The following is a 23,125-nucleotide window of genomic DNA, read 5'->3' as shown; positions in this document are numbered from 1 at the left end:
TTAAGAATACCTTAGACATAACTGCACTGCACTTCAGAAGAATAAAAAAAATAAATTTTAAACAAACAACACAAACTGCATCTGCAGTAGAACATGCAGACTGAAAGACCAGATCCTAGAAGTCAGACTAAAACCAGTGTTCTTCCACTGCAGGTTATTAGTTCAAGAATAGAAAGGGATTTTTTTTTTTTTTTTTTTTTTTGAGGGTTAGAGGGGTAGTGGTATCAAAGTGCATCCCACCAATCTTTGTACAAAGAGTTGTTACCTGATAAATCCTGGGATTTTCCAGATACTCTAGCACGTTTAGCTCGGTGACCAAAGTTTTCAGTAGCTGAAGTGGAGGCACCCTTTAACAAAATAAGTAAGGATTAATTCAGTCATTACATAAATTACAAAAAGTACTAATTAACTGCCTATTCTTGAGGCAAGAACTACAGTTAAAAAACAACTTTAAAAGTTACCTCCATACTGTTCTTTGTAGGGCAAGCTGTTCTTTTAGGTAGAAGAGTTTTTCTGCGAAGTTGGTATGGACTATTTTGTGCACCAGGACCTGATTCTTCTGCAACCATATCTGCAGGCACATCATCATCTGTCAACAACAACAACAAAACAGCTTACTTAGAATTGTAGGGTTTTTCTGTTTGTTTTTTAGAAATAACAAAAACACTACAGAAGTTTTAAAATAAACCCATTCAGTTTGGGGGGGAGGGTGGGGAAGTGCTAGAGCACAGTGAACATTTGAAGAAGTGTGGAATATATGTAGTAATACAAAATTACACTCAAAAGTACAGATGAATTCAACCTGTGCTACACACATACTTATATATATATATAAAAATACATATACACACACAGCTGCTACACCATAAACTACCTTTTTAAAAAGCAATTAAAAATACAACTTCACTTTATTCGCAAACGTGTTATTCCATATGCCAATTCTATTACCTCATTACCGCAAACTTTTCACCTCTGTAACACTATCATAATGAATACCGCTGTAGCTTCAATTATTAATCAGGTGTTATCAAGAAGTCCCTTAGTAAATATGGTACTTAGTTCAAAACCCATGGCAGATTTTTCCAAAATATTTCAGGAAAAGCCCCAGCCAGCATACAAATTCTTCAGTAAAAGGGAAAAGGAAGACATAATGCCAGAGGTAGCTTTAACGGCATACACTGATTGCTTAAAGTACAATTTTATATAAAGAGTAAATCCTCTTTAAAAAAAAAAGTACAGAAAGCGCAATGAGTATTACTTGAATGCAATGAATGAAAAAACTTACATTTCCACTGTTTATAAGGTTATGCAACAGATCAAAAACAAGCAAAGAATTACTATTTATCTCTGCATCTCCTATGACTAGCATCACATAAAGTTACAATAATTTAACAAAGGCCATAACAAAAATCTGGTGGGACAAAAGGCTGGTGGGACACGCAAAACAAGCTCGAGGCAATCTAGGAGTGTGTCATCAGTTATTTAATCCATGTGAAAACTAAGCCTGCAAGAAGTACCTCCATGCTTATCCTTCGGCCAGACCACCAGGTCAGCACAGCCACAAGGAGGGCATGAGACCACACGACGGGGAAGAAGCAGCCCCCCTTTTGCAGCACCAGCACAGACTTTTAAGGACATTAAATGAAATTTGTAGAATTTCAAGTATTTTTTCATTACACAGAGTACCACCAATACACGAATTTCAGCACATGTTCCTGTGAACCCAGCCCACCTCTGGCATCACACTCCTGTTGGACGTTACTGACAACTCACAGGTAACTAACTACACCCCCAAAGTTCAGTCATCAAATTTTAAGTTTCTTTGCCATCTCTGATAGAAAATACTGCTGCCAAGTTAATCACACTATCAGCAGCTGGAATAGAAAGCCAGAAAGTCCACTACAAGAGAGCACCCAGCTTCCTTCACAGGTAGTAACAGCAGTCGAGTCTGAAGGAGGCCTGGATTATATAGTGGCAGCCAGGAGCGAGACTCTTTCGAGCCAAACTCTTGCACCCAAATGTATTAAAACATTTGAGTATGTCACTACTCGCACCCCTTATTTCTGTTTAAGGACTGACACAGTATGAATTCTGTTGCGGATACCCCCAGAAGCAAGCTACTTGGAGATTTTGAGGGTCTTCTCTTCAGCCTCTTTCCCCGTTTCGCACTGAACGCAAAGCACCTGTCAGAAATGCATGATCTTTCCTCCCCCATTCTTGATGTAAATACAATAGTTCAAAACTGCCACATAGAACACAGTAAAAAACATAATAAACTACGAAAAAATAGCTAAGCACAGGTTTGATCTCTCAGTAGGAGATGAAGAGAGCAATGTCAAAACCCAGTGGGGTTCTTAGAAGAAAACCAACGCAGGCTACTAAGAACAAAACATATTACCACTGGAAAGAAGACAGAAGCCTCTGGGGGCAGGGAGAATGGAAGTAAAGGTCAATTTGGCTGAAACACTGAAAAACTGCTTAAGCAGAAAAGAAAATACACTCATTTTCTTGCAGCAGATTTAGGAGGATGGCACAAGTCCTGCTTGAAGATCACTCTTCTAGCACAGATGACATTAAGAGATGCATGCATTCACTCAGATTCACAGCAGGTACTGTAAGAATTAAAACCTTCCTTCTCCCATCTGGCTGGCAAGGCAGATGAGGAAGACGAGAGAAGTGCACCAGAGGGAAGTGTGAATGTGCAGAGCGTGGGAAGCAGCAGGGTTCCCGGGGCAAGGGTGGGAACAGTCCCCACTCCTCCTGCTGCTGCATGGCACTGCCACCAGAGGTGCTGCTCCTGTTTGCTTTAGGATGGTCAGAGCAGCTAATGGGGCAGAGTGCTTCAGAAAGCAAAAGGCTCCAACCTGAAGGATATGTTAGTACACTGGCTGCAGATGAATGGCAATGAGAGTTGGGTGGATGAGATGCCTCATTTCCTCACCAGTACGTTTTGGTCACACTCACAAAGGGCTGGGCCAACCCTCAGAAAAATTTCTAATATTTCAGAAACAATAACACTGTTCAGAAACTGCTAATATTTTTCCAAATGTGCCCCACAGTGTTTCACTTAAAGTAACTATCAGGAAACTCGGAAGTCTGAAGTGATCCATTATAGAAGTCATCTCACTGCTTGTTTTTGATCTCCCAAATGCTACGTTTCAAACTCCAAACAGAGTAGAACAGCTACAGGGTAAATTCTCAGAGCAATAGTTCTCAGGATGTACTGTTTCCTGAAGACTGTGTTACCCTTCCATAAAGGAGTAACACGACAACATTCAATTTTGCCTGGGAACTTTCTGTGCTAAGAAAACATTTTGAAAATGCTCCCCTAAAAACACTCACATGATAGACTTTTTTTTTCCCCAAAGAAAAGCCAATTTTAAAATACAGAGACTCTGTGCCTACAAGTCATTTTTAGAAACCCAATTTTAATGTGCAACGGTACTAGCTACTGCATCTACTGACATAAATAAAATGCATTATCAACATCTGTTGATGGTAGGAGTGTTTGCCCTATAAAGTCATTAAACAAATTCAGGGGAGCATGTGTGTAATATCAATGCCCTCGTGTACACACCTGCTGAAATGACTGCCAGATGCTGTCACAATTTTAAGTCAATACATTTGCAGTTTTAAAAGATTAATTTAAGCTGGGGTCTGCTCTCAAACATTTACCTGTAGACTTTACACTAGTTGTATTATTTAAGAATATAAAATAGTTTTAAAGAAAAATTGCATTTATTTAAAAGTTTAATCTGCCACTCTTGTCAGCTGCCATAAGCATGACTCTTGCATTTCCACAAATGCTATTAAGTGTGTACTTTTACGTGTGTATGTTAAAGAACATAAAATTAACATTGTTTGGAATGTAACTTACAGTAGTAAGTTACAGTAAGTAGTAATAAAGGGCTTTCCAAATAGTTTATTAAAAGACACATGGAGCAGCTCAAGAGAAAGTTTATCATGACCATACCATTTTCTTCACAAAAACACATGCACGGGTGGTTTCACTTCTTACACATTAAGATTTCCAAGAGCCTTCTCAAACAATGAAGGCAGACTTCATGAAAACAGAGTAGGGCTCATGAAAGCTTTCAAAATACTATGTTTTTAAACAAACAAAAAACAACAACAAAAAAGTGCAGAAATATAACCTTAGCAGAAAAATATGGGTGTGGAGGTCATCAAGAGAGGAAACTCACATCCTGTTCTGTAGAGTTGAATTACTTAATTTAATATCTGTAACACTGCAGTTTCAATTTTGTATTGTTCTTCTATATAGTCCCAAAACACAGGGTAGCAGGGGAAATGTAGAAAGATTTGTACTCACTGGCAGATGAAGCTACAAAGAACTGATCAGTTTTAAACTAGAGAAACACCTAGTGAATAGGGAACAGCTCCTAGAAGAACACTTCTGAAACAAAGTAATTCATACTGAGGCTTTTTGAACAAAGCAATGATTAATCTAGCCCATCAGACAAATTTAACAGTGATAAAGGTCAGTCACACACAATCTTAAGTAGAACTGGTATAATTTCTGAATGAAATAAACTATTAACTAAGACAGAAAACCCCAACACTTTCTAATTAGAAGAAAAGCCAAAAATAACAACTAAGATGTAAACCCAATACAGTTCCGTGGCTTTGGGTGGAGTGAATCTCCCCAGACCCACAAGGGAAGACCACAGGGAAGACATGCTGCCAACCTGCTGAGATGACAGCTCCCACTACTTCACTGCCTAGAACTGCAATGCAACAGAGAGGAATGAAGCTTAAGGGAGTGGAAAAGGAAGATGCACATACAAAAAAGAGATAGGAATGAAAATAAAGTTACTTATGGAAAACAGAAATACATGGCAGAAGTTTTGCATTTGCACATAAAGTATTTACAAAAATGCAAACATCTCAGTAACAAGTTGTCAACCCACAATAAAAGGAAACACCCACCCAACATTTTTCTTTAAAATTAAAAAAAAAAATAAAAAAATGGGAGTGAGCTGTTAAACAGGTGTGTGTTTCAATACGGCAACTGACACTTGTCCCATGTCCTCACAAACCATCCAAGCAACTGAGGGACATCTTACTTTTAGGTACTGTATCCACTTTTTAAAAAGTGACTGCATATTTAAAGCGTACATTCCACACCTTACATCAGAGCAAAAATCTCACATTGAAGCTTTCCCATTGATCCAGGGCAGCATTTAAGGCTTAGACTATGCATTGCAGATCATAACTTGTAGTGGGCTCTCTCTTAAATGGAAGTGGTCTCTTCTGCAATCTGAACATTCAACTTAACTTCAGAGAGAAAAGGACACTAGCTGGGTGTACAACCACAAAGAAAAAAACTCAAGAACTGCATAAAATTAATCAACTCCAACTACAAGAAGTTCACTGAAGCAAGATCTAACATCATTTTAATAGTCTTTCACAATCAAGCACTCCTTCTCCTGAGTGAATTTCAAAAAAAAAAAAAGTCAAAAGAAAACCACAGTACGCTTATACATGTATACAGTAACAGTAGGTGTAATGGTAAAAGAAAATGTTAATATTAAAATAAAAAGTACCTGCACGCTCATTTACTAGTAACACAAAAACTAACAACTTTGATAATTACAACATAATGCAATGTTTATAATTAAGTCCTACAATATTTTCAAACAATATCCAAAGCAACCTGACTCGCATAGAGATAAAACCAAAGAGATGACGTTTTTGTAATGTTCCGATGGCACAGGTCAACGAGAAGGATTAATCTGACACGAGAGTCGAGGCTGCTTGGACCTGGAAGAGACCCAGCAAGAATAAGCTTCAGAGGCAGATCTCCATTCAGAATAGCAGGATTTCAGTTTGGAAAAGGGACAGACCTAACATTAAAAATGCCTGCTTTCAGATTGACTCCAGAAAGCTCAGACTTACTGAACACCATATGGAATAAGGATATTCAGCCTTATGGAAAGGAACAACGAGACAGAATAACCATTACTGACTGCTAGAACATTTTAGGTATAAATACTAATTCTTAACTGATGATAAACCAAAGATATCTCACTCTCTTAACAATATTCACATTTATTGTAACTGGTTACAGTTTGTTTGACAAAAGAATCTTAGCACATGTAGTATTTAGATTTTTTTCTGTATTAAGATTAATATTTCCAAGATGAGGGAATGCTGTTTTACTGTTTAAACAAATACTAAGAACTGGTAAATGTGAAAGACAGGTGGTGGGGGGGAACCACAACACAGAAAAAGAATGAACAGCATCTTTTTGGAATTTACATTTTAAGCTTTTAAACATCACTATCCAAATGAGACAGCTTATTACTCTTTGGAATTAGGTCATGCACAGCACATAACATGATGGCCTAAAAAGAGTAAGAATAGATCAGATAGATGCTCAGCTCTACTTTTATTTGCTCAAAAGTTCATGTTAGACTTACAATACATCTCTCTCTCTCTATATATATATATATTTTAATAAGAAAATAGCTAGATTTAGCATTTATACAGAAAGTTTCTTGAGACTGAGTTTTTTTTTTCCCCTCCCTGTTATTCTTAGGACCCAGTGTTGTGGTTTAACCCAGCCAGCAGCTAAACACTACACAGCCGTTCACTCACCCTCCCGCCTCCTTCTCTGGGAAGGGGGAAAACAGGAAAGTGAAGCCCATGAGTTGAGATAAAGACAGTTTATTAAGACGGAAAAAATAATGATAACAATAACAACAATAATGATAATAGTACTACTACTACTAATGTGTACAAACAAGTGATGCACAATGCAATTGCTCACCACCCGCTGACCGATGCCCAGCCTAACCCCGAGCAGTCTGGCTGGCCCACCCCAGCCAGCCACCCCTATATATTGTCCAGCATGATGCCAGATGGGATGGAATACCCCTTTGGCTGCTTTGGGTCACCTGTCCTGGGTGTCCCCCCCCTCCCAGCTCCTGCTGCACCCCCAGCCTGCCCACTGGCAGGACAGAGCAAGAAGCTGAAACATCCTTGGCTTGGTGTAAGCACTGCTCCGCAACCATTAAAACATTGGCGTGTTATCAACACTCTTCTCATCCTAAGCCAAAACACAGCACCCTACCAGCTACTAGGAAGAAAATTAACTCTGTCCTAACTGAAACCAGGACAAACAGAAATTAACCTTTGTCTAAGAACCTGACCTTTTCTCCAGCTCCTCTCGCTGTAAGGCCCGCTGCCTAGGTCACTAACAGATGCTGAATGCAGCTTATATTCACATGACAGAAACTGAAGTTCTTAGAGCTGGCACAGAGAGAAAAGCAGAGAGAAAGTAAAAGGTGACAATTGGCAAGATAAACTGTCTGCTAGCCCCAGACTAGTCTCCAGCTACATTTCTTTAAAATGTATGATCAGTCAAAAGCAGCTATTCACATCTCTGAGCCTCATTAACTAAAGAGCTCATAGTCCAAAACTACCTAACACAAAACCACATGTGGAGAGCAGTTAAAACCCTCCAAATACTATGAAAAATATTTTCCTTTTCAGACACCAGAAGCAAAAAGGGATAACAAGGATCTGATGAAAAATTCTAGTTTCTTTCCAGAACACTTTCACCCCAAGGTATTAGCACCCAGTTAAAGCCAGAATTTCTAAAGAAATACATTAGCATGCACATTTTTAATAGGCATACAGAAAAACCGCTCAACTACCTGCATACTTGAGTTAGTTGTTATCTAACTCATTTTAGAAAAGCCAGGAAAACTTTCTTGGAGCAAACAGCTCTAATAATCAGTACCGGCAGGTTTCAAACAACACCATCAGACCAGAATAAGAAGATGGATTTTTCCTTTGGTATTTTTCTAGATCATACTGTTTTCCCAAACCGATAACAGTATTACAGCCAACTTAAAAAACAAACAAACAAAAATCTCCAGGTGGCTGTTTTACAAGTATTTTATTAAGAGTATTTCCCTTCTTGCTTAATAGCCAGCTTGAATCCTGCTCTGACAAGCTTTCACTGAGAAGGGAGACAAAGATCCTTTTCTGGATGCACTCCTCATTAATAAAGCAACACTTATAAAACTGTGGCCTTAGTGCATGGCTCCTTGATGATACAGTGAAAATGCTGGCCAAGTAAGTTTTAGAGGTGCAGGAACATATACTGTTTAAGCACTACATAGGGAAGTCACTTAAGGGCCCTTCCTCATTACATTTCTAAGCAGTAAAGGAAGAAGACTTGACTACTATGCACTGAGTTTTTCCCCTCTCCTTATTTTGGACTACTGAAGCAAGTTTCAGACTTGGAACAATTTAAATTTCTATCTCGTGATATTTGCTTGAGAAGAGAGGTTACCAGTCTTGAAGGTCATCCTCCTCTTTAGCTGAAATATAGCAACGTTCAACTAATTAAAAATGCATAGCCAGTGATGACAATAAAAACAAACCAAAAGCACGCTGAAGGAAGTTCAAGTATTCCCGTTTTATTCTGCATTACAGTTGATCACAGCAATTGTTCTGATCAACCAACGTGTTTTAATTAATGGCTGTATTTTAAGGTGCCTAAGCACCAGCAGGAATGCATGCAACTCTCTGCCCACATCTTTACAGCTGCTGTTATGGAAAATACGACAAACCCCTTCCTCTCAACAAACATCCCACCTTGTCTGCGATGCCATCTCCTGATAAGAAGAAACGAGATTATCCGATACCAACAATGACCAGAACACATGCACTTCAATGGTGCTGTTGGTTCAACAGTTCCTGACACTTCCAAGCTCACTTCTCTTGGTAAAACTGCTGAATATCGATAGGAGGAAAACCCGCCTCCAAAATGTAAGTATTAGGAAGAGGACAGACCCTGGCTGGGGTCTGGAAGGACAACTGAGTCAGTTTTAGGGAACAGCCATTCAGGCAAACCAGCAAGTCCATCTTGTATGAAAACCTGGCTCAGGCTAGATATTTTTTCAAGTAAAATGTCAGAGCAATCGTATCCAAAACAGGTATTTGAAACAATGGATTATTTCTAATAATCAGAATTGATGAGCTATGAAGCCGAAACGTTACATTATTTAATTAGACTGAACTGGACATTCTTGATACCCATAAACTCCAGAAAGAATGAATTAGAAGTTTATAAACAACTGTCTTTAGCACTGCCACAACTAAAAAATGAACTGACAATTCCCCCCCTCCCCCTCCCCCCCGTTGCATTTCTCGTATCTTAAATAAACAAAGTTGGGGAAAAAACACAGAAAAAAAACACAGTATAGGAATGAGCAATTACTCAGTGAGAACACAGATTTTACTTGATGCACTTACATCCTATATTTCAAGTTTTCTATGGCCCGTAACTGATCCACCTGCAGGAGGATTCTCCTGCAACGCATGGGTGCCTAGAGAAACCTGGCTGAGAGAAACATTACTCCCCTTGAAATGACAGGAAAGCTTACGTGTAATAAAACAATCCACCTAGCTAGAAATCTCAGTATGACTAAACACTACTGCAACTGTTCAAGCGTAACTCCCATAAAGCACGATCTCAGGGCACAATCATTTAACCAAATTTTCAGGAAATGGAAGCCTCCCACAGATTTCTTTGCCGTAAGCCACACCTGCAGAGTGCTGATGTGACACAAGGAAGGGGTGGTGGCAAAGGGTCCTGCTACTAGCTGTAGTAGCAGACTTAGAAATCCTTGCCATCTGCCTTACAGAGACTCAGCCGCAGAAGTAACTGGCGTCTATCCATACGCTGGGCCAGCTGAACCCTGGTTATGTCAAGGAACAGTTTTGGTACACAGAACTAGGAATTTCCTAAGGCTCTCCCAAATAGAAGGGTTTCTGAAATGCCTACCAGGGATCTGTCTCGCAGTAGCAAACAAAGAAAAAAGATATAAGCTGAAGTATTTCAGAATTTGTTGAACAAATAGATCAAGCTAAAACAGATTACACAGAACTACAGGAATTTTTGGAACCCTTTAATAATCCTTGGAGAAGTCTACATGACACCCAGAGAAGTTTGCTAAAGAAACTTCTGTTTTGACTAGAAAAATTGGGGAAGCACATAACTATCTTCAATCGTCTCTTCCAACTGATTCTGTGATTCTAGTCTACACAGACTACCCTCAGATGATGAAGACTTCTTTCTTAGTACAAGGGATTCATTTTTGAGCAACAATACAGCTCTTTATAGTTAAATAAAAAAAAAAAAAGAAAATGTCAATGCAAGTTTGTGACAACCCCAGTTCAGGCTCTAAGGAATCCAGAGGTAAATCTCTCATCTATTTTAAGACCAGAAAGAGGAAAACTTCATTAAATCAGGAAGTAATGCCAAGAATTATGTATGACTACAACAACAAAGCCAAAAGGCAACTGATTTGAAAGACCATACAGTTCTCTGTGTGCTGGGGTTAAGAGGGGGTACAGACAGTATGGCCTTTTCCTCTCAAAGCAAGAAGAGGAAAAAGTAGATTGGTAACACTTCAAAGCTTACTGGTTTGGGCTGTCATTCTTCCCTCTCTGTATCCCTATTATGTTACATCAAAGAAGGAAAAAAAAAAAAAAAATCAAGATCCAGAAACCATCAACCTAAGCACTCCCTATAACTTAACGTTACTGTAGGAAAACGGAGGATAAGCAAGAAAATCTCATAGTTTGATACTTTGGTTTTTACAGATCCCAGGTAACATTTTGACATAGTCTATTGGCTTGTACTGTTTCTCAACACTATAAAGCATTTTTCTTTTTTAAGAAAAAAGAAATCCCTGCTGCTGCTTACTGTACCAAGCAAAGTTTCCAAGTCCTATTCGGCTGCAGTTGCAACTTACCCAACCATTAGCCTAGGAAGGAGCAAAAGGCCACCAAGTAGTCGCAGAGGCAAAAAGCTATAGCCCGTAACTTAGACATATGGCAGTGAAGAAAAAAACACCTTGAGCTAATAATAGTCACAATTTCAGATGTACAACAGCTTGTCACTAAATAACTGTGTCAACTGCAGAAGGTAAAATACGAGATTTGCTACCAGTTGGCTATTTCCCCATCTCACCATTACAATGATACTAAAACAGGCACACCACTTCCTCCTCCACCCCCCTGCCAAGCACAGTACTGAAAAATCAACATTTACATAACTTTCAAATGTTATAGTGGAAATGAAAAATTATGAAATATCACTATTTGAACAATATGATTAGAAACAGTATACTAAATACACTACACACCAAAGGGAAAAAAAAAAGGGGGGGGAAGCAAAGCAGTAAATCCCCCAAATTACTGTTCTTTACCAAAAAAAGACAGAACCTCTATTACAGTATATATTTATTTTTAGTAAGGCCATTCAGTGATAAGTAAGACACAAAAAGAAAAGAAGCCTCTATTATCCTTGGACCAGACAATAATATGTTGTATTTAATGTAAAATTCAAGCTCATTACAAACTACTAGGCTTGCTCCTAACCATGGCAAGGCTTGCATGCTGTGACTCAGACGTATCTGATCACTATTTACTCAGAAAATGTTTCAGAGCGACTTTGCCTATTATTCTGTTACTTGGATTACAAACTCTAAAGGGCCTGACAAGAGCAGGAAAGCATGGCTCTGTGTCGCTTCAGGGAAATGACTATGAGAACAGCCCATGGACTGCAGTAAAAGCAGGCAACATCAGGAAGAACCTTCTTGGTTACTCATTACGTATCTGTTAGCATATACGTGTATGCTATTAAGATGGGTTACAAAAGCTGACACCGAATTATAAAATGCCAGTGTAGCAGACATCCTCTGATTTGAACTTAATTTTGCTAATAACTACAGTAAAAATTAAAAAGCTACGAACATTGGAGTACTGTGGTAGTAATGGTTAGAAGTCTGCCTAGGTCCAAGCTGCTATGAGAAAGCAAATTGTACAGAACATCCATGTTCAGACCTCCTACTCTGGCACATAAAGCTAAAAAGGTTTTCTACTCCGTTTTAAAATAACAACGTATTACATAAACACAAATTGGAAAAACAATGTTTTCCATCCCCAGCATGTGTTAGAAAACAAGCCAGAAAAGCTAGAAACAGGTTTTGTATTAGATGCTCAAGAAAGCAGCTGCACACGAAGGGTTTCTGTTCTTCCTTGCCCTGAAGAACACGCATCTCCCAAGCACACCAATCCACCAGTCACTACAGCAGCTAATGTACTGCTCTTGGACGTCAGCAGAAATCACATCCTGAATTTTGTTTTTTAAAGTTATAAAACCAGATGGTATAGTTTCGAGACATTAATCCAATTTTCTACCTCTGTTTGTTTTAACTCCTTCCAAAAAAAACCTTTTTTTTTTTATAACCACGTTTACTTTGAAAGACAATTGTTATACTAAATATTCTAGTCTAGGTTTTTCTAAATGTAAACACGGTTTTAATTCTACATGCGCTGGTTACCCAGCCCATTCCACAGCACTTCATAACCTAATCCAGTTCTCAGACCAATCGCTGCACAATGCCCACTTAGTTTTTACTTCAACGTTTTCAACTTCAGTGGAAACATGCAGTCAGATGCAGGGTTTTTTCCCCCCCCCCCCCCAATTAAAAGCAGTATCATGCATGAAATGCTGCTTTGGTGAACTTCTAAGAGCTTTTTTGTAAGTAGTTATTAGATTTCCATTTGTATTTTCTATTAACATTGTCATTACAGACCATTAGTAGCTCTTACATGGGGATTTATCTATGTATTTAAATGCATTCCCACTTCAGAAAAAAATACATTTTAATAACATGATTAAACTGATTTTGACCCAGGAACTCAGTTTTCAGTAAAGCTTCAGAGACTAAAAGCCCAGCACCTGTAACTGCTAAGGCATGCGTGTGCAAGAGGTATCAGAAGTCAAACTGTATTTAGATTTCAATTTATTTTTTTTTTTGAAACTATTACTAGTTGCTGATTTTTTAATTTATTTATTTTAAGAAATTCTGAAGTAAAAGTGTAGTGACAGCTCAACAGTTTCCAAATTGAGATGTCTGCACTGAATTTTCTCAACTTCAGAACTCCGCAGGTGATGCCCTGGTTCTTGATGAAGTATTTTTAAACTATTGACAGTTTCTTGAAGCAAAAAAATAAATACATCTAGATTCGCTTTCTCACCGTCTCTCAACTGTTTCTCTCCTAGTCCCAGTCTGGCCACCACTCTGTTTCAGTAAGCAATATGTAAACGTGATTTGATGAAAAAATAAACACAAATACGGACAGCCTCACTTGAAGACATTTTAGTTTTCAAGTAAGAGATGCTTGTTACTTGTTCTTTGAAAATATAACAGCATTAAGAGAGACAAATTTCAAATAGGCATCATAAGCTTGGTTATCTGATAGCAAACATAACTCACAGGACAAAAAGGAACTACCAGTTTCTAATATTGTCTAAGACATCCACAAGTAGGTGCTGAAAGCTTTCAGCGTTGTTTTGCATCTCTCCACTCCCTTTTATGTCCAGTCTTTCTGTATATCCTCAGCAGAACCCTGAACTTTACTTATTGTTAAGCAGTTCCTCATACTTTTGCACCAACCTCCCATTTCATTTAATGCCCATAGTTCTGGAAATTCACCCTTTGTAAGACCAGGTAGAAAAGCTGCCATTTATTCAACATCCGTTCTGAAGTCCTGACCCACCACACTTCCCACAAACTCCCTGTAATTTGTCATACCTTAGTATAGTAAGTTTCTATAAAAAGCTCTTAAAAATTATGTACGTGAACTGTAAAAGCTGTTTGAACATGTGTAACAATATTTTCCTGAGTATTTTGAGAAGGAGTAGTTCATCTGGAAAGCTAATAGGAATATCAGAAGATGCAAAATTCCCCAGAGCAGCCGTCCCACTGAGACACCTCCACCCCATGCCTGGTGCTGACTCCCCTCCTCCCAATCATATTCCCAACTGTTCCACAGGCCTGTGCAGCTTGATCCTTTCTTTCAGCTCTTCATAAAAAGAAAAATAGTACTGAGAAGTATTAAGCAAATACATATAGACTAGAAATGCAGCCATTTGCACGTGCATAGCTGTTGAGGCATTCTTCTGCAAACAGTTTTGATATATATACAAAAATATATTATAGGAAAATAGTCACAGGCATATGGCCCTTGAACAGTTCCAGGCACACCGAACCACCAGAAAAGATAAACACTTTTCATTTAGCTAAATTAATTTTACTTAGTACAATGGGCTAGGTCAGCCACAATACCTTGGTTAAGGAGGGCTATCACTTCATACTATTAACTTATTGTGGTTTTTAGGTCACCTGGCTGTATCCTGAAAAGGCTGCAGGAGTAAAGAGTATTAACATTAAGAAGGAACACGGCATAACAAACAAGGCGGCTGGCTAACAAACCTTCAGGTAAGTTTTGTATGACAAATAATCTTCTAGATAATTATCTCTTTTGGAGGACAAACTGTTCAAATATTATCTTGAAAAAAAAAAAAGACAGACTTCTCTGGTCCAAAGCAGTGCAAAACTTAACTTACAGCTCTACAAATAGGGAGCACTAAAGCACCGGAAGGACTTATATATATTATAATATATAAATATTTTTAATAAAAGTCCTTCCAGTGCTTTAGTGTGTATATATATTTCCATCTGAACGTAAGAAGGCTTCTTTACTGTGCAGATAACTGAGCACTGGCACAGGTTGCCCAGAGAGGTTGTGGGGTCTCCGTCCTCAGAGATCTTCTAAAGCCATCTGGACATGGCCCTGCATAACCTGCTCTAGGCGGCCCCACTAGAGCATAGGGTTGGACTAGATGACCTCCAGAGGTGCCCTCCAACCTAAACCATTCTGTAATTCTGAAAACAACTCAGTGTTCCCTTGTCTTCTCTGAGCGTCTATAAAACCTCAGCTAAAGCTAGTTCTCAGTACTCTAATTTAGAAATATCTTGGCATCCTGGCATGAACGAACAAATCAAAGTACCTAAAAGTAAAACCCTGTTGTCCCAATAAACTCTCAACCATTTTTCTTACCCTCCAGAAAAGCAGCAGTGTGTTTAAACTTCCATGTAATGTGCTAACAGCCATGGTACCTTGGGTACCACTTTAGAGTCTCACAAGCACCCAGCCCTTTCCTGTAAGTCTGCCTGGAACATGCCAACAGACCGTAAGCCCTGCCCAAGTCAGCCAAGGCTTGGGTAACACGTCTCACTGGAGGTACAACAAGTCAAGGGAATTCTCAAGTGAAAAGCTCAAAGGGCTGTTCCAACAATTTTTGAAGGATGACCTCAGTTATGAGCCTGGACAACCCATGTAGTCAGCAAAGAGAAGTCGCTCTCAGAGGACAGACAACTCATTCATGCCTTGACTTCAGTGTGCTGAACAGCCAGGTAGCTTCCCCACTCCTGATGAATGTATGAAGAGCTGAAGTATTTATCGGCATACCACCTCTAGATTTCACATTTCCTGGTCTAGCTAGAACACCAAAGCTTTCAGCCAAGGAATACTTTGATTATAAAACAAAAGCTTGTGCATTAGCATCTCAAAAACCTCAGCCCATTCTCATTGTACTGAGTACTCCACACACCCACAAGTCCCAGACATCAGGACGGAGGGCCAGACCATAGTATTAACTGTACACACAACTATGTAGCTTGCATATCTAAGTAAAGGTGCTTACCTTCTATGCCAGAAAGTGTTACTGCAATAAGCAAAGAATTTCTGTGTATCCAAATATATTTTGTTAGCAATAAGCCCATTATGGAGGAATATGAAGAATAGTTTAAGTTAAAGTGTCAGCAGCACAGTAATTTAAAGAGATCTGATTAAGTATAAAATGTAACTTTTTAAAAGTGATCTGCAGCTAGAGAAGCTTCCTATTGGTTGAAGACCACTTTTTAAAAAGCTATTTTACAGTAATAGCAATCTTTTTACAAAACTGACACTGATGAGTAGCTTATCAGATCACTGTCAATTTAGTTATGTCTACAGGAGGTCAAAGGTGATTAGCAGAAAAAATAAAGGTCAAAGGCGCTAAGCATAAGTTTTAAAAAAGGAGGACTTGAGCAGTTTCCTTCCTCGTGTTTGTACATTACAGACTTCCAAAAGCTAAGGAGAACATGTTTGCATGTAACCCAGAAGGTGGACATGGACGCAGCCACACTGAATTAAAGGAACTGGCTGGTGTGATCTCACATACACTGCTCAAATTTGGTTGTACCAGAACTAAGAGCTTTACTTGCAGGAATACAGGAAAGTTTTATCCCTCGCCACTAGAGGTGAGAACAAGCCTGACAAAAACCCAAACAACCAACTGACCTCCCTTTAAGAGAGCAAAGCTTCCAAAACGCAGGTGCAGGATGGAGGCAGGCCAGTGATAACCCCCCGCTGCCAGGCCCTCCCATGCACAGCGGGCCAAGTACAGGCCCACAACCCCAGCAGGCACATGTATGGCCCCAGCACAGAAAGGTGGGTGCGTGACTCAGGTACCTACAGCAAGCTCTGCTCCTTTCCCTCTCTTCCTGTCCCCATCTCATGCTTTTCCACTCTTCTGTTTGTGCCAGAACGGGGAGGCACTTGGCTCAGAAGTACAACCCGCTTCAGCGCCCTTCAAAATTGTATTTTTCTCCCATTTCTTTCACCAGAATGAAGTATTTACACAATTACTGTGCACTGTGATTGTACAATTTTGTAAGTATCTTCCTAGTACAAAAAGATAACTCACTTTTTCCATATTGTAGTTTTAGGCTCCCAGTGTCTAAAATACAAGGAATGCTACTGTGCCAATTCCTGTTTCACAGATCTTTGCAACTGTAAATTCAAGTTCGCTAGAACACATGCTTGTTCACACTGAAAAAAAAAACACCCCACAATTTATCTGCTAGACATGATCCATGCCAACTAGAAACCCAGAGTAATAATATATGCAACCTCATACACCTCCGTTCTAAGTCACGATTTGCTGAAAGTGAAGCCACATGTGATTGCTTTCCCTCCTGAAGTATGCTCTCAAACTAATGAATTTATAGACTTCACTAAGATGGCTGTAACATCAGCAAATTGAATTTATGTTGCTTGCCCTATTTTCTGTCAGTCTTGGTAATCACTCCGGTTTCAGCTTCCTTCAACAAGTGATCCTGTCACAGTTTCACCTGTGCTTACCTCAGCAATCTGACACACCTGTCAACTACTCAGCTGTTCCAGCGTTACCCACTCACAGCAGCACCTAGGGAGACAGTCACGTTGGTCACTTCCAACACAAGCCCAGGGGACCCAACACCACCTCACCTTATCCTGGTGGCCTCATGGCAACAACTAGCACAACTAGAACAGGAGAAAATAAAGCACACCAAGTAATCACGTTGAGCATGTTTTCGCACAAGCATATACCAGCACGCTGACCATGTTTTGGGGATTACATGAACGTGGTTCACTTTCCTTTGCTCCTGCTGGCTTACTTCACAGCCAACTCTTCTCTCCTAGTCAGAGATCTGGGACGATGGCTACATCTGGGATGATGGTCACACTGGTTAAGAACTCTGCCTTCAAAGGCCTGCTTGAAACTGATGGAGCCAATTCAGAACTGGCTACAGCCATCTCACGATGCTCTTTACCTGACTCACAAGCATATGAATGATTCATGTCTTCCAGAATTATGCCAGGAAAGGTTTAGAAAAAAAAAAAAACAGAAACAGACATTGCTGCTCACATTCTTTCAACTGCTGCTTCTTTCAAACACCACTGCTGACAAGAACTACAGTTTACACTGCTTGATCTAAATTAACCTTATGCCAACACTTAGGAGACCAGTTCAGTACCAGAAGTCCTTCATTTTATTAACCACATTTAACCTCACATTTTTCTTCACTTGCAAACTCCACAGAAGCAACAAAGCTCATTCAGCCACAACTGAAGTTTAACAGAATGGCTGTTGTTTCCCTGAAAGGTAACAAGAGCATCTTGATGCCATAAAAGCAGACGTATTTCAGAAACTTACAACCCTCACCCCCAAAAAGTGTCTGGAGAGCAGTTAAACTTGCAAAGGACATACACAGCCTTTGGCTTCTCTGTACTCTCAAGTAAGGGCTGGACAAGCAGACGTCATTCAAAAATCTGCAAAAGGGAAGGTTTCCAGGCAGCAAGGATAGAAAGCTACTTTTAAATACTGACTTCACCTTGAAGAACCTCATCGCTGTACAGTAGCTGACTAACAGCATTTTTTCTCCAGGAGATGTCAGAGCATATCCCACCACTGATGACAAACAAGGAGCACAAAAAAATTTTGGTGCATCAGTCAAGCCATGACTGAAAAGCCTATAAGACCTGAACATCAAATCAGGTTGCTATCTTTGTGTAACACTTGGTGAATTATTTCATGTCAGTGCTGTGTGGGTTTTTGCTGCTGGCACAGGAATCAGAAACGGGCCAGAGCCTGACCTATGATGGAATGAATCTTGATTTGCAGTTGGTAGGCACAACCAACGCTAGCAGCAGACAGATGCACTCAGCTACCTACAGTGATATTCTGGGAAAATATCATGGCAGTTGAAAGTGCCCAGTCACATTCAGAAATGCAGAAGTAAATGAAAAAAAAATCGTAGAGATGTACTTCCTTTCAGAAAAACCTCAAATACCTTTTCAAAGTGTAAAGGAACATTTATGGAGAAAGACACTTCTAGAAGCATTTCCAGAAAAAGACTTCATAGCTCAGTCTCTGAAAGGACTTATAGGAGGTCCATCTTTTCTGGAGGAAATTTTGAGACCTCTACCACAAAACAGAGCTATGCATGTCTGCACACAAACACCAGATTTTATTTATACATAAATAAATAATGCAGTGAAGAGTCAGGCCCCACTTGATTCTGCTCCCATCCTTTTAACTTTCTTGCGCTGCTTGATCCTGGAGAACTGCAATGTTTCAGGGAACACTGGTGAACGTTCCCTGCATCCAGCATCCTTACCTTGAGGAAAGCCTCTCTACAGCATCCAAGCCTTCCTAGAGGAAGACCTCCATAAAGGATCTACAGACCAACGACACTGCCTTTTAGGCAGTCACTCCATGTACCCTTTCCACTTTCTTGACAGACCAATGCCTACATAGGTTAGTGCAAGTATGGAGCTCAGCCTTAGCACAAAGGCTCATGAAACTCATCAATTGTTAATTGTACTCCATTCAAAACAGTAACCCTGGATTACTGCTCATTGTTTTTGTTTTTGCCACTAGCAGAATGGAGATAATGTGAGTGTTTTAATATGTATCAAGGATATTTTACAAGTGTATTTTGCAGTGTATCCTGCTGTATTTTGTTTGACCATATGGAATCCTAGCCATCTTTGATACATTCATGCTTAACAAGCACCAAAAACTGTCTAGAATGTATTCTACAGAATTCACTCCAACAACTAATGTTTATTCACAAACCATGGTTCAGTTAAAAAAAAAATCCTGTTTGCATTCTGGAACAACAGAATGAACAAGATCGTTACAGTGTTAGTGTATTTATTAAAGTAGTATTTGTTCATGTGATTTTTTAGTAGCTGTTTTACACAGAAACAGTTTTAAAGAGTAATTCGAGACACTAGGTTTCACAATGCATTAAGCCTCACCATTCTGAACACAGGAGTTTTCTACAGCAATCTTGATTTTTTCCCCCCACATATATCTTTACTTCCCCCCAACACGAACAACCTGTCCTACATTACAGATACTATAAATACACCATTGGGCTTAGTTTTCTTGCGTATAGTTGATTACTGTTTTTTTGTTCCCAAATTCAAAAAAAAAAAAAAAAAGAAAATATATTGGTAGGAAAAAACACTGCTAAAAGCTTTCTACCACAGTTATGTAGTGATATCTAGTATTAATTCACCAAGAGCTGTAAAACCCTTTCCAGAAGGCTTTTTTTTTTTTTTTTGGAACAGAAAGAACAGACTTCTACACCATCTCTCCTCTACCACATTTTCTTCATCTTTTGCTTACTTCCTCCCAACAAGCTGTAACAGAAAGCTGTGGGAAAAGCCCTGCTATTTGTTTTAGAAATCTGACATTATTATTTATCACACAGGAGAAAAAATTACTAGTACAAGTTTATTAATACAGCTAGGATTACCTAATGCATAGTTCCTATGAAGTTTGAGTTTCCGCATTTCTGACTACAAATTTCACTTGCAGGGGAAAAAGAAAAAAAGGCAGCAAAGGAGGATTCCAGTGTGTACTAATTTGTACAAGAAGTGACCAGCCACAGGGGCTGTTTCCTCCAAGTATTTCAAAATGTTTTGGGTTTAAAGTACGCATAATAGACTGAAGACTTCACAGCACCATCCCCCAGGATACGCTACCTCTTTTTCAAGGTGACTTGTTTTTCCTAGTTTTTCAGGCAAAGAAAAAAAATCCAAAATATATCCACCAATTTTTAGGATTCTCTACCTTTAGCCCCTTCTCACAGAAGGTTTTGTACTCTTCACCTCCAACACTCCCATCAGTAACAGGGCATGAAACACTGCAGAGAGCTTCACTGCCTTTTCCTCTTCAAGCTTCCTCTGAATGTCTTTACACGTTAAGGCTGCACCCAACAACTGAGCTGCCCCTACTTTGTGATCACAAAGCAGACTGCTCCACGTGAGGCAGAAATACCTGCATCTGGCAGCTCTGTTTTAAGGCCTGGAAGAGGCTGCAGGACACCCATCCTGAGTCAAGACACGTACCTGCACTTGATTGTCTTCTGCTCCAGCCACCCATAATCGCTGAAGCTTCCATCACAAACCGGTCTCTAGAAATAGGCACTGTAAGTTTGTTTTCAGATCTTCTGCCTGACATGCATGGAGCACTCAAAAAACAACTATTTTTTTTTTTATTACCTGGGTAGCCATATCACATATGGTAAGACAGCTATAACAATAGAGGCAACAAGACCAACTACACGGAAGTTATTGCAGGGGTGGGGGGTACTCAACACAACAGGGACACCAACCCAACCCACTCAAGGGAATCCATCACCAATACAAGGGCTACAACACTCCAACTGAGGAGCAATCTAGACCTAAGTTCTTCTGCAAGACAATTATAAGTAGAAAACTGGAAAAAAAAAAAAGACGACTAGCCAGAGTTTAGGTTATAATAATAATATTAGACCGCTATGCCTACTGCAATTAAAAATAAATGTTCTGTAAAGAAGTTCTTTCCAATACTGCTAAATAGGGCATAGAACAAGAGGAATTACTCTTTACATATTTAGAAATCCCCATTTTCTAGTAGCTTCTTCTCTAATCTCATCTGAAGAAGCTTATTCACATCTTTTCCCTACCACCAGCCTCCTCATCCTCAAAAAAAAAAAAAAAAAGCACTCTGCTGCTGGTGCCAGGTAACAGCTCTGCATCATCCTAACATTTTAACTCATTTGTAGGCAATACAGCAGTCCATACCACTCAACAGAAGATGTACATACACAGGCTCCAGGTACAAGAAACACTTCACAGTAATATAAATAAGGAGTTCCTACACCTTGGTACAATCACTAGATTTAGCAGCAGCCTCACATACAGGCAGGAGGCTGATAACTCTTTCAAGTTATATATACACCCATTACTTCTAATTAAACATACAGAGAGGCAATTCACATATATTGGTGTTCCCACCTAGTATCAAGTAAAGCATACGACGACAACATTAGGTACTTCGTGGATCAAATGCACTAGTTAAAAGCAGTTACTAACACGAAAAAAATTAAACATTAAACATTTATAATCACCTAGCATTGGAGAGGAAAATTCATATTTAAAGCTCAGACATGATTTACTGCCAGGCAGTAAACTGCTGAATACATACAATTAAGCATACACAACAGTACTGTGCTAACAAGACTAAGAGCAGCAGTTAGGTAAAAGACTAAAAACCTTCTGCGTTTTGGTGCCCATTTCTCTATTCCACGTGTTAGAGCCCTTCACTCCATAGCTGTGCCCAGCTACCAGTCAGATAGCGTGACCATTCCCACAAAAAATAAGTGAAGAGCCGTGACATTACAAGATTTTTGAAGGATTTAATTTTGTTTCACACTCAAGTGCTAGCCCTCAGTTTTTTAAGGCAGAGGTTTGTGTTCTTTATGAAAGGAACAGAAAGGGCAGCAGCTTCCCTCCAGCAAAAAGGAAGTAACGGATTGTGGCTGAAGATCAGCCAACCTCAGCTATTAAAGCGTTGGGGATGTTAAGAGAATCATACAAAGCTAAAAACTTCCAGAACCTATATGGCAACAAAAATCACCAATGATTTAACACAAATGCAAAAAAAAAAAACCCACAAACAAAACAATACCTCTTTTGGTGCCCTCAGCAGACAGACACAGAGCTGCAGCTGCTTGGGTAAAGAGCAACTCAATTAATTTTTCATCTTCTATAAAGCAAAGGCCTGATGTGAACTGGTTGCTCACTGTAAAGACTGAAGAGCTCTGGATTCCCAAGAAAGAAGAGAGATGAAGGCAAGAGAGGGAGGCCATTGTGTATTAAAACACAAGTTAAACACCATTTAAAGTACATACATGCACATACCACAACCCCACAGCTTCCTCCCTCTCCTACCCTGCTTAATGTGACCGCCTCAGACGAGACAGCACGCTTACCAATATAAAGTTGTTGCTAAAGTATCTTTTAGGAATCACTGTATGGGAGAACAGAGATCAAAATCAAAGCAACTAACTCATGAACCTGAGCATCTGAAAATCCAAACTACACCTGACAAGTCATTTATCAGAAGCAACTGGACTGAAAACAATTTTGAACGTGGCACTGACCTTTACTTTGCCAGCATAGAAATGGCACAGTTTGTCTGCGTCTCCTCTGGTACTTACAATTGTAACTTACTTTCCTTTAATTAATAACAATGGTGTTGTTCTGTCATTGTTGTTTTTTAATCCAACTGTATTTTTCAGATTAAATTTAGTTCTGTATTATTCAATTTCCTGGGAATTCTTGAGGCAGTTACTCATGACAAATGCTTCCACTACATCAGGAGAAAATGTAGTCAGAAGTTTGCTTTCACCCAGCAAATGATATGACTTGGGAGGAGAGCTGTACGGGAAGTTTTAACTGCAGACTGTTGTGAGCTGCACACCCCAACGAGGAGATGCTCCAGACATCACAGAGCGTTTTCAGAAGACCACACTCAGCCTGTGGGCCCTCCCAATTATTTCTTGACATTGTAAAGGCACAGTCAGCA

The 23,125-nt window shown here is 39.4% G+C and overlaps 1 protein-coding gene across 5 annotated transcripts in view; it reads right to left on the bottom strand.

Annotated features, from left to right (window-relative positions):
- FBXO11 (F-box protein 11) overlaps positions 1–23,125 on the bottom strand; it is a 72,954-nt gene that overhangs the window by 35,540 nt on the left and 14,289 nt on the right. For all 5 annotated transcript variants that reach the window (XM_084514515.1, XM_084514511.1, XM_084514513.1 and 2 more), the window contains exons 2-3: positions 462–589; positions 266–347 (exon numbers count right to left, since the gene is read on the bottom strand). In XM_084514515.1, coding sequence (XP_084370641.1) covers positions 266–347; positions 462–589 — 210 coding nt within the window. The remainder of the gene's footprint in view (positions 1–265; positions 348–461; positions 590–23,125) is intronic.

Source organism: Aythya ferina (genome assembly GCF_964211825.1).
Source record: "Aythya ferina genome assembly, chromosome: 3".
Taxonomy (NCBI): Eukaryota; Metazoa; Chordata; class Aves; order Anseriformes; family Anatidae; genus Aythya; species Aythya ferina.
Note: the sequence above shows the minus strand (reverse complement) of the source record. Positions and strands in the feature narration are given on the sequence as shown.